General features: G+C 32.8%; 2 protein-coding genes across 2 annotated transcripts in view; one reads left to right on the forward strand and one right to left on the reverse strand.

Moving 5' to 3' along the window:
* Nucleotides 1–3,429, reverse strand: part of LOC136029282 (uncharacterized) — a 43,688-nt gene extending 40,259 nt beyond the window's left edge. The window contains exon 1 of the mRNA XM_065707534.1: nt 3,277–3,429. Coding sequence (XP_065563606.1) covers nt 3,277–3,317 — 41 coding nt within the window. The 5' untranslated portion in view covers nt 3,318–3,429. The remainder of the gene's footprint in view (nt 1–3,276) is intronic.
* A 116-nt stretch (nt 3,430–3,545) lies between these two features.
* LOC136029283 (crossover junction endonuclease EME1-like) overlaps nt 3,546–12,992 on the forward strand; it is a 55,930-nt gene continuing 46,483 nt past the window's right edge. The window contains exons 1-2 of the mRNA XM_065707536.1: nt 3,546–3,701; nt 9,937–10,354. Coding sequence (XP_065563608.1) covers nt 3,664–3,701; nt 9,937–10,354 — 456 coding nt within the window. The 5' untranslated portion in view covers nt 3,546–3,663. The remainder of the gene's footprint in view (nt 3,702–9,936; nt 10,355–12,992) is intronic.

The following is a 12,992-nucleotide window of genomic DNA, read 5'->3' on the forward strand; positions in this document are numbered from 1 at the left end:
ATCAACATATCAAAATATCAATTAAGCTCTGCAACAAAAATCAATTAATTGAAGAAAATCAATTCAAAAATCAACTTATCAACTTGTAGAGCTCAGCTGCCTATAGTAATAAATGATGTAATCTTATAGCTTTATTGGGGAAAAGTTTTCTAATAAAAATTGGCAAGATATTCAGCCATGTGGTCTCCCATTCTTGGGGATTGCTTCATGTATTGAATACAATATAAATTTGATATTTTTTGTGGGCCCTAGTCATAGGGTCCACAAAATTCAATGAATGGTTAACTGTTAGGAACTGAAAACCTTGTCTGTTTAATCTACTGTAAGCTCTCCAACAATCTGACATTATGGTTGTTTCTGGATGAATCTAATCACATATAGTGTATTAATTTAGATGGGAGATCTTAAAAAAAAATAAATAGGAACAGCCAAAATGAATGCATAATATAAAAAAAATTGGGTAAAATTATATTTAATTGATTTCTTGCTATCTCCAAAAGGGTTTAGGTTAGGAAAATGAAACTTTCAGGGATGAATCTACAGACTAAAGTATGTTCAGGGAAGATATTTTGAAGCAACTAGGCCTATCTCTACTCCTTCTTCCTCTAGAGGGCCCTGACCTTTGATGACCTTTAAAATATGTGTGTTATAGAAGTGGAACCATCCATTTTCTTTAGTTATTGCATTGTTGATTGAAAATTTATTTCCCTTAGTACTTTTTCAAATCAAATGCCACAAAGCTGAAAATCTTTAATTTGATTTGTAATTTATTGAACTTGCTTTTAGAAATCAATGAACTGATTTTTTCCTTATGCTTTATGTCTTAAAGCTACTGAACAATGCAATCTCAAATTCACCCTTCCATATTTTATACAAAAGGCAGTGATATTCAAAAATTGCTAAAAAACAGAATTGAGAATAAACATTATGAAAATGGATACAAAAATTACCCTTTTTGATTCTAGGATGATTCCTTTTTTTTAATGGTTGCTGAAAATGCTGTAGTGAAAATACATAATAAAGCACCATCTACATATTTGCTAAAAAACAGAATTGAGAACAAACATTATGAAAATGGATACAAAAATTACCCTTTTTGATTCTAGGATGATCTAGCAGTTTCACATTCAGAGGGAATTATACATATGATTAATTTATAATAAATGTAGATGCTTAATTTTGGCTGAAATGTTATGAATCAAGATAATACATATGATAATTAAAATGATTTAATTTGATCATTGGCTGGTGTCAGGTAAACTTTGAACTATTGGCTACAAAACATATGGATGGTTAAAAGATAGACATAGGCATTAACAAATGAACTAACCTCCTTTTTATATAATCCCTATAAGGGGGCAATCAATACCAGGTTTTTCTTCTCACTCAATTGGACTATCTGTCTTGGCTTATTCTAAAATTAGCAATGACTTGATGCCCAAAACTATTCCATTTTAATTCAAACATCAATAGATCAAAAAATCAATTAAGCTCCAGATTAATTGGAGAAAATCAATTCAAAAATCAACTTATCAGCTTGTAGAGCTCAGCTGCCTGTAGTAATAAATAATGTAATCTTGTACCTTTATTGGGGAAAAAAGTTTTCTAATAAAAATTGGCAAGATATTCAGCCATGTGGTCTCCCATCCTCCCATTCTTGGAGATTGTTTCATGTATTGAATGCAATAGAAATTTCATATTTTGTATAGGCCCTAGTCATAGGGTCCACAAAATTCAATGAATGGTTAACTGTTAAGTACTGAAAGCCTTGTCTGTTTAATCTACAGTAAGCTCTCTAACAATCTGACACTATGGTTGTTTCTGAAAAAATCTAATCACAGATAGTGTATTAATTTAGATGACAGATCTTTTGAAAAAAAAATAGGAACAGCCAAAATGAATGCCAGCTATAAAAAAAATTGGGTAAAATTCTAGTTAATTGAATTCTAGCTATCTCAGAAAGGGTTTAGGTTAGGAAAATGAAACTTTCAGGGATGAATCTACAGACTAAAATATGTTCTGGAAAGGTATTTTGAAGCAACTACCTCTACTCCTTCTTCCTCTAGAGGGCCCTGACCTTTGATGACCTTTAAAAATATGTGTGTTATAAAAGTGAAACCTTGCAAAATAGATGTTCTGCTTAATTGAAGTACAACAAAATTGTTTTCAGCTTCATAACTTTGCTCAATTCTATTTTATAAGGTTTTAAAGATATGCAAATACATCTCCTAAATTTTGAAGAAAAAACATTAATATGGCTCAAAATTCTACTCAAATAACAAGAATTACATTTTCACAACTAAAGGCAGAGAAAAAGCAAATAGTAACTGAAAATTAAGGTAAAATGTTGTTTTGTCAAGATTTCAATAGGTATTGACCTGTCATGTAGGCAAATTTCAGGGCCCTCTACAGGGAGAAGGAGTGGATGTGGGTACTTTAAAATACCTTCCCAGGATATACTCTGGCCTGCAGACCCATCTCTGAAAGTTTCATTTTTTTTAACCTAAGCCCTTTCCAAGATAGCAAGAAGTCAATTAACTAGAATTTTACCAAAAATAGTACTATGGTATATCTTTCAGCAAAAGTTTTAAAATGGACATTATGTTTATCAAAAGCATGACTTTTTTGTAAATTTTATTATAAAAATGGTGAAAGAAGGAAAAAAGCACTGCTGGGAAATATGTTAAATAAGATTTTATATATTATGAAAGAATAATTGTTTTCTTAATATGTCTTTTTATCCAGGGGAATGGTCATAAATTCACACCAAAACATATTTAAAATAAAAGCATATTTTGGTTTACTAATGTATGAATACATTTTTGGCTTTCCTTCTTGAAATTACCTCTCCCCCCTTAACTCTACCCTCAGGAATGGTGAAGAGGGGTCTCTATACCTTCCTCTTGAAGCAGGTCCCATTTATTTTCAATTCTGAATATTTTTAGTTTTCCCTCCAAAATTGACCCCTACCCCTGCCCTCAGAAATGGGAAAGGAGGGGTGTCTGAGCCTTCTCAGCTAAGGGATAACTGTAATAATATTTCATATTTTTTACATAATACATTTTTTGTAAAGGGCTGATAATTCCAGGAAGAGAGGTTTTGCCTGGCAGGTGTCATTGGAACTTCGTGCTGATCCCTGAAAGTTTGATTGCTAAGAACTTTCTTATGTAAATATTGCAAAAAGCCCTAAATATATAATCAGAAAAGGGATTGAGCCTAAATTCAGATTAACATCAGATCATTTATGGTTTAAATTTGGGTAGTCATAGACTCTACCTTCCAGCCTCATCTTCAAACATGCTGCTTAAAAGTTCCATCCGTTTTCTTTACTTTCTGGATCGTTGATTAAAATTTATTTCCCTTAACATTTTTCAAATCAAATGCCAAAAAGCCGAATATTTTCAATTTGATTTTTAACTTATTGAATTTGCTTTTAGAAATCGGTGAAATTATTTTTCCCTTATCTTTTTTTTTCTTAAGGCTACTGAACAATGCAATCTCAACTTCGCCCTTTCATATTTTATATAAAAGGCAGTAATATTCAAATATTCAGTTTGTGACGCTGGAAATGAATCATCCTTTCTCTTGGGCTGATAAATAATCATAAGAGCTGAAGAATAGCATTATCTGTGGAAACGGAAATACATATGGTTCAATATAGAAATGACTGAAATGTCATCTGATGAAGACATTGAAACTCTGTAATTAATCTATCAAACTAGCCCATTTGAAGACTGATATTAGGCCTATCCAGCTACCCTATAGGCTACTGAATTTTAAACTAAAGTAGTTGTAATATCTGTATTTAAGATTCAGGGTCTGCAGAACCAGGATTTAATTTGTAAATAATATTATACATAATCCATGGTGAGATTAAAACTAGACTAGCCTACAATTTAACTTTCTGAAACAGAAAAGTTGGGCAAATAAAAATATGTTGCTTTCAAAACTGCTAATCACTCTATATAAATAATAGCATTACCATTAAATTTCTTAGGCTATTTATGTGATTTTCTAATACCATAGTTGTTGTTAAGCAATCAAGAAATAGATAGAGGCTAGGCTAGTTATCTAATACAGGTAGCCTAAGCTATTTGAAAAGTTATTTCCAAGGAGATTTCAAGAATAATTGCAGAACCTGAAATATAAATCAGGTAGGTAGGCTATTACCAAGTTACCACATCTACTCTTTTCTTATTTCTAAGTTTTAAAAGAGGACACAGGCTACATGACAAAAGGATTAGCCTAGTATCTGTGTATGGCTAAGGCTGTTGAGAAGGAAACACCTTAGCATTTTAAAATAACTATAAAAAGTAGGCTTGGCTACTCAAATACTTAGACCTACTTACATCACTCCCAAAAGTATTACACTTTACTTTAAATTTAGGAAATGTTTTTGTAGATCTTTGAAGCCTTTTAACTTGGGATTGAGCAAAGTTATTAAACTGAAAACCATCAGCCCTGCAAAAATAACTGAAAAGCAAGCCTTATTACAAGCTGATGTTAAAACTTCAGAGGTTAGAATTATACATTAAGAAATGCAGGAAATTTTTTTTTGGCAAAAAGAATATGCTGGGTTAGTATCACATGTGTGGAATAGATAGTGTCGGGCAAATGGTTGGTTCCTCCCATGCTGAAAGAAAGGCCTGGGTAGACTTGTGGGTAGTAAATTGAAATTTGGTAAAATTGACTACTTGCTATCTTGGAAAGGGTTTAGGTTAGGAAAATGAAACTTTCAGGGGTAGGTCTACAGGCTACAGTATGTCCTGGGAAGGTATTTTCAAGTACCTACCTCCACTCCTTCTCCCTCTAGAGGGCCCTGACCTTTGATGACCTTTAAAAATATGTGTATTATAAAACTGAAACCTTACAAGATAGATCTTCTGCTTAATTGAAATATAACAAAACTGTTTTCAGCTTCATAACTTTGCTCAATCCCATTTTATATGGTTTTTAAGATATGCAAATACATTTCCTAAATTTTGAAAAAAAAACATTGATACAGCTCAAAATTCTACTCAAATAACAGGAATTGCATTTTCAGAAGTAAAGGCAGATAGAAGCAACTAGTAACTGAAAATTTCAGTTACTTTGCCTACCTGTCATGTAGGCAAATTTCAGGGCCCTCTAGAGGGAGAAGGGGTGGAGCTGGGTACTTTAAAATACCTTCCAGGACAAGTAAAAAATTTTACTTGTTACTTGTTACTTACCATTTAAGTTCTCCAGGGTAAGTAAAAGTTTAGCTTAAAGGTTAATGATACATGCAGACAAAGATTACAACAACTAAATTGAGTGTATATGCTCAATTGCTAACAGTATTACTACTACTACTACTACCAACTCACCATAGCACAAAGCTGCTGGAGGCCAACACAGCTACACATGCTTCTCCTCCATTCTAATCTACTCAAAGACTCCCTCTTTACATCCTCTCTGGAAGATCCCGTTTTCCTTAAATCTTCCTTTACAACATCCTCCTACCCCAACTGTGGATGACCTTCTTTCCATTTAGTCCTTGATGGTTGGCAGTAATTGACAATATTTGGTAATCTGTCAACCTTCATCTGCAGCCTGTGCCCTAGTCTTATCAACTTTTTTCTCATTATAGCCCTAGAAAGCAGGATTAAACCATGCTTTTTGTACAGTGTAGTGTTTAAATTATGGCTAATCAGACTGGTATCCAAAATAATTCATAGGCAATTTCTCTAGAAAACATTTAGTAAATCTTCCTCCATTTTTTTTTTTGAGAGCCCATGCTTCAGTACCATATTTGACCAGTGTTATCACTGTTTTATTACTGCTCATTTTTTTATGGCACTTGATATTAACCAAGTGACATATATATTAACTATCTGTGTTGGCAATAAATTTTATGAATTAACAAAAAAAAATCCTCAATTACTACCTGTTATTGCAACATGTATGTCATTGCTGATGTTTTTCATGTGTTTTTTTCTTAATATTAAATTTCTGTAAAAATAATTAGCAATTATTTAATAGCATGTTTGGATTTTGTTTGCAATACCTATTAGAACAACTACTTTCTTCTTTCATTCAGATATCCTTAAATGTAAACCAGTTATAAAGTAAAATTTAACTTTGATGTTGGGAATGATTCTTATAGATTAACTTAAGAACAGTAAAATAGAGCACATGTGGTCATTTATCATGAATATAGGAAGATATATATTGTTGCTGTTGAAATTTTTTTTAGAAATTCCCAAATATATAAAATAGTTCAGGTTAAATGTAAACCGAAAGTGTATATATATATATATTTAGCCACCTCTAAGAAATTCTCCTTTCTTCTTTTATTCAGTGATCCATAATTTTAGACAAGTCTTAAAGTAAAACTTTAACTTCCAGTTGGGTAATGATTGTTCTTGATTAGGCTAATATAAGAACAGAAAAAAATAGGCCTACCCTCTTGATTAACAGCAATGTTTAAGATATATTTACTTGTTGCTTAAAAATTTAGTTGAAATGTAGGATGAAAGTTCTTAAGCTGAACTGGCCAGACATGACAATAAACAAAAGTCTTTCCTCTCCACTGGCCGTCGTCTCGCTTGAAGTTTTCTTTTTGTAGAGTTTTATCTCTCTTTGTTGTTTATTGAAATGTAGGAATTTGTAAAATAATTATCTATAATTAAAAATTGTATTGGGATCTTCTTAGCTATATGCAAAAGAACTGCTGTTGTCTTATTATTACTCAGTTGTTTTTTACCTCCATTTTGGTGACCAATCTTGTAAATTAACTTAAAATGGTAAAACTGAGCAGATATGGGCAATTGCCACCCATTTTAGGAACATGTACTTCATTGCTGCTGATTTTTTTTAATGTCAAAACTTAATAAAATGATTAATATTAGAGTAACTGCAAAGCATATTTAGATTTCGTTATGTTTATTTCTTTATGTTTATGTTATGTTTTGTTATGTTATTTTGTTATTGGTTTGTTATACCAATAAGAAGAACAGCTTTCTCTTTTATTCAGCTGTCCATAAATGTAGACCAGTCATAAATTAGAAATTCAACTTCCATGCTGGTAATGATCCTTGTAGATTAACGTAAGGACAGTAAATTGGAAGATGTATTTGGTTATTTTGCCTTCAATTGCAGCTTGGAGTAATATAAGGATTTTTTGTCTTGTGAAACTTAAGGGTCAATGATCTATAAGTTGTTTTCATGGTGTTTAGTGACCAGGTGCAATTGGCTGACCAATAGCTTCTGAGTCAAGTTTTTACTTCTTCAATGGCCTACTCAGCATCCAGCCTTTGCTTGAAAATATGCCAGCCTTTGCTTGAAAAACTCCAGAGAATTTGTTCCAGTCAGTGAAGATTCATGACCAGAAAGCAAATAAGAGCTGCAAGGATTTTTTGTCAAAGTGAGCAATTTGGCACTTTACAACATTAACATTCAAGATGGTAAACCTCAGCCCATTGACCAAGCAGATCAAGATTATTCCATGAAAGGGTATGATCTTCACTTGAGAAGGTTTTTCCAAGAAACTTTGAGTCATCATTAAAGAGTGCAGTCTACTGCTGATAGTAAAAGGAGGATCATTAATAAAGACAATATACAGCATAGGGCCCAATACAATTTTCTTAGGCACTCTGCACAGAACTAATTTTGAAGAGGAAAGAATATGGTGACAAGAGCCATCAAATCGCCAAACATACGGATTTGGGATCCTTTGTCTGACAGGACGTGGGTTCGAATCCCGGTGTACCCAATTGTTCAGTTTGGGACGGGAGTCAATGGCGTGACTCTGTAAGCTTAGCCAGAGTCGACCCAGCTTTAAATGGGTACCTGGAGAAATCTGGGGAAGGTAAACAGGATGGGTGTGCGAAACCACAGGATGGTTGGCCCCCAACCCCCCATTGCACTTCCTGGCTGAAGGGCTAAGAAACGGAGATCAGCACTGCAGGTAGGGACTGTAAAGTCTAATGCTGTATCCTTTATCTTTTTAATTATATATATAATCATACATATATAATTATATATGTATAATTGTTATATATATATATATATATATATATATATATATATATATATATATATATATATATAATTGTGACAAATTTTATTCAAAGCCTTTGGAAAGTCATACAAAATCATATCAGCAGGCATCTCAGTATCAAGTAACTTAATAATATAGTTGTATGATTTCAGAAAATTGGTAATAATATAATTTTGCAATTTCAGAAGACAGATTTTCCATTACAATAGTGAGGCAAGTTTCCATGACCTTAATAATAATGTAAGCAATCCTTCTATGAACCTTAACAACCATAGATGTCACACTTGTGGTTCGATAAATTTCAGCAAGGTACTTTCTACCCTTCTTAAACGCAGGAGTGATATCAGCAGGCATCTCACCATCAAGTAACTTAATTTTATAGTCGTATGATTACAGAAAATTGATAGGAACCAATTTTCCATTACAAAAACAATGGACCATGCTATGCAAGATCTTGTTTTCTTCATGGTGCTGGATTACTGCAGAATTGTCTATTCTTTCATGAACCTTAACAACCATAGATGTCACACTTATGGCTGGATAAATTTCAGCAAGGTCCTTTCTATCCTTCTTAAATACAGGAGTGATATCAGCAGTTTCCCAGTCTTTTGGTAGTATGGATAGCAAATGATAAGCTGAATAGCAAGGAAAGTGGTCAGGGAAAGACTGCTTGGCATTCATGCAGAATACAAGAATGAATGCAGTCAGGATCCATCACTAAACGAATAGTAACCAAAGTAGATTCAATGTCTAAAAATTTTACTGCTAAAATATTTTGTAAAAATGTAAAAATTTATTAAATAATTTACTTCAAATAAAAACCTAGTTTGTATATTCTTTGTAATACCCATAAGAAGTACTGCTTTCTTCTTTCAGAACAGTAAAATTGAGCCAATGTTCTCAATTATATGCAATTTTGCTGATGTATTTCATTTCTGCTGAAAATTTTTATAAAAATTTGAATAATTGTAAAATGACTAACTGTAATTAAAAAGTGTATTTGGATTTGTTACAGACATAAGAAATATAGCTGTCTTCTTTTATTCAATTGTCCTTAAAGCAGATGGGTTTTAAATTGAAAGTTTGACTTTCATTTTGGTGATAAGTCTTGTAAGTTAACCTAGAATGGTAAAATTGAGCACATGTGGTCAATTGGCACCCAATTTTGAAGCATGTTTCTCATTTGCTGCTGATGTTGTTTTTTTTTTTATTTTACCAGAACTTTGTTAAATTATTAACTCTAATCAAAAAGTGTATTGGGATTTTTTTTGTAATACATATAAAAAGTACTTCTTTTTTCTTTTATTCAATTATTCATAAATTTATATTGGTTTTAAAGAAAATATTGGTTGGTGATGAATATGGCAAGTCAGTTTTGAAATAATAAATTGATCACTTGTGCTCAAATTTCTATCAGTGTTGGATTATGTATTCTATTGTTGGGTGAAATTTGAGGTAAAATGCATCAATTGTCAATAATAAAATATCTTTTAAGATTTCCTTTATAATATCAAAGAGAAAAAGAATGATTACTTTTCTACAGTTCCATAAACGTTGCCTCAATTTCATTGGTTACATCTGTGAATTATTTTTGTCTGCCAATCACATCATACCTTAGCATTTGTCAAAAAAAGAAGCCAAATAACTTCAGCTTTTTGAAACCCAAATAATTTTACTATCTTACTCTGCAACATTTTAAACCAGTAAAAAAGAGAGAAAAGTTAAAGTCAACCTGATTGGTTCTTCTATACAAAAATTTAAGTCAGTAAAAAGAATGAAGCTTTAAAGTCACAAGATTTTATACAAGTAGTCATTATGTTGCTTTGTGGTGATATTTGTAAGAAATTTTGCCATCTTCCTTTTCTTCAGGTGACATGACCCCTATTTTGCTAAAAATTATTTACACCCTTTTTTAGGTTATCTTTGCCACCTCTAAGTGAAAGACTAGCTACAACAACAAAATCTAATGAATTTCATAAAGGAAGTGATAAACCTCTGTTTGAAAAGCAAGTCAGTGGTTTATCAACTTCTAATGAGATAGAAGAAACTCTATCCATAGAAGATTATCAGAAACATCATCTATATGATGTGGAAGAAGGTGTTTTAATTAGATCAGAATCTCAAGACGAAACAGAATGTTGGACAAGCCACAGTAAAAAGTCCAGAAAAGATAGAACTACGAAAAAACTAGCTGTTAGTCAAGAAAAGGAAAGGAAAAGGCAAGAAAAGCTAGAAGAAAGGCAGAAGAAGATGGCTGAAAAAGAAAGGTTAAAAGCAATAAAAAACGCAGAAAAGGCTGTCAAAAAAGCAGTTAAACCTGGTGAAAACCTCAAGGTAAAGTTTTATGAAAACAAGTAATCTTTCCATTAGAAACCACACAATACTTGGACACAACAAATATATTCAATAATAAATAGAAAAAAGAGTCAAAGTAAAAAAAAAAAGAAAATACTATCACATAACTAGGTACCATTCTGTCACTTTCTCTTGAAATATGAGTGATTTTTCTTTTATTTTAGAAGCTAATGTTTATGCGTAACAAATTTCTGTCGATCTGACATTATTTTGATGGTTTTAAGCTTAGATAGGGGTTAGGCCTACGTGTTTTTTTGCATTTTATATAAGATGATGACAAGTGTTATTAGCTTTCCTAACTGTGGTTCCAAAGAATTTCTGCTCCCTTGATGGACGTCTACTTGAGCTGAAAAAATACTGAGCATACCATACCAGTATGCTCAGTATGAAACCATACCTGGTTTCATACCAGTATGAAAAACACACTGGACATTTTGAGTGTTGTAAATGATTTTGTATACCTGGACAATAGAAATACAACATTTTTTTTCGCCTTGGTAAGTTATCAATGCATTTCCAATTTAAAGATTGTTACTAAGTGTAATGAGCATGTTTAGGTGTTTATTGTCTTTCTGATGTTAGGACTACATGATGTTATTAGGCTATGTGAAACCTTTCTGAATGCTAGAAATGAAAGGTTGCTGGATATAGCAAATGTAAGATGGATTGACTAAATTGGTGGGGGACGGCAAGGAGTCATGCAAAGCAAGGAGTCGTGCAAGGCAAAGAGTGGTATATGTCTAATGACCTTCTACACACCGTCAGAATTTATCCATCCAGAATTCAGGAAGTGGTCTATGGATCAATTTTCATTGAGTATTAGACACTTGGGAAGGACCTCATTATAGGCAATGTTTACCAGTCTATTCACGTCTTTAAGATCCTTAATAAGCTGTTGAAAACAATATAAAGAATTCTCTGTGAGTTTACTACAACAAGTGATTTCAACCTTAGCTTATATTTTGTATCTTTGGCGACAAAGGATTTTTGGTCAATTTTGGCTTAATCTGAAATTCTACCAAAATTATGTATTCCGTTCAATTCAATTCAATTTATTTTCAAAACGGGCAGCAGACAAGCCGAATATTCGTTTAGTCGTCAAAACATAAATATACATACAATCTATGTCAACACTTATGAAATGATTTAAAATAGTTCTAGTCATCTGCTTAAAATCAGTACACAATAACTGACTAGTCAAAACATAATAAAATATAACTAACAAACTAACACAGCAGACAAGCCAAATATTCATTTAGTTGTCAAAATACATGTACAATCCATAGTCAACACTTATGAGATACTTTAAAATAAATCTAATTGTCCACTTAAAATCAGTACACTGTAATCAGTACGTCCACTTAAAATCAGTAAAATATGATATAACTATATAACATAACGAACTAAAGCTGTAGCTATTCTTGCTTACTAGCGCAGTAACATTAAAAAACTTCACAAATGAGGGAACAAAGCTTTTCAAATATAAGTTTCGAGACATATTGATTGGCCGTATACGAGGTACAGCTGCTGTCACTGCTCTTGCTGGTCTTTCTTGATGTGGTTTGAAATCAGAGGGCAAACCAAAGGCGGATCTAGAGCAAAATGCTGGGGGTGGCCCAATGTGACAAGAGTGCTAATAATTGACCAAATTAATAAATTTATTTAAAGAAGGTAAAAAAAAGATAACAAAAATTGTGGTGGGCCTGTAGTCTCCTGTCCCCCCCCCCCTGGATCGCCCCTATTCCAATCTGTGTAACTATGACTACACTATCATTGATCAACGTTGTTTTCTTTTCTCTTCTCTTTGATGTATTATTTTGGACCAGTAAATAACAGATCTGATCAATTTTCTTGTCTTTTCTCTATTCTCTTATAAAAAGATATTGAGTTGGAAGACCCCTACTTTATGTTCATGTGCCCTAAATTTGACAGAATTAGCCAACCCCTCTCAGATCCTGGGTATTAGCCCACAGAGACTTCATGGAAGGTTTTTGACAAGGATACGGAATTTTCCGCACAATGCTATTTTTTTCTACAAGCTTTTAAAACTTCTATTATCGTTGTAACTATATCCTCTTGTGCTTCTGTGTAAAAGACTCATTCTCTTGAATCCATGGATGACGCCAAACCATCTCAAAAAACCAAGCAGAAAAAATAACCTCTAGAAATATTACAATTCCACAAAGTCATTATGGAGTGCTGTTATTGTTCATCTTGAGCATTTGGAAGTCTATACAAAGATCCACAGTTCTTTGATTTGGAAGGTTAATCTCTTTGTTATTTCGAAGAATTTTGAAGTGTGGATAGGATATTTACAAAACTTGGCAGGTTGTCAATTCCATCCTTAGCTCTTTTTCTTCGTCTTCTGGCATTCCTCCAAGTTTGGTGGTTGATTGCCTGGTTGTTAAAGGTCAACTTAACGTTCAGGAAGCATTTACCTGCTAATTTGCTGTCATCAACTGCTGCTTCAGTTAGATCATCTCCTTCTAAAGCTCATTTCAAGTAGTATCTTGGTCCCTCGTGCCTGAAGTCGGTGGCCCTAAAGCTAGTGTCTGAGGTCTAGATAACTAGACTGGTTAGCAGGTTGAAAGGCTCAGCGTCTTCTGCTCCTACTTTT

Source organism: Artemia franciscana, chromosome 7 (assembly GCF_032884065.1).
Source record: "Artemia franciscana chromosome 7, ASM3288406v1, whole genome shotgun sequence".
Lineage (NCBI taxonomy): Eukaryota > Metazoa > Arthropoda > Branchiopoda > Anostraca > Artemiidae > Artemia > Artemia franciscana.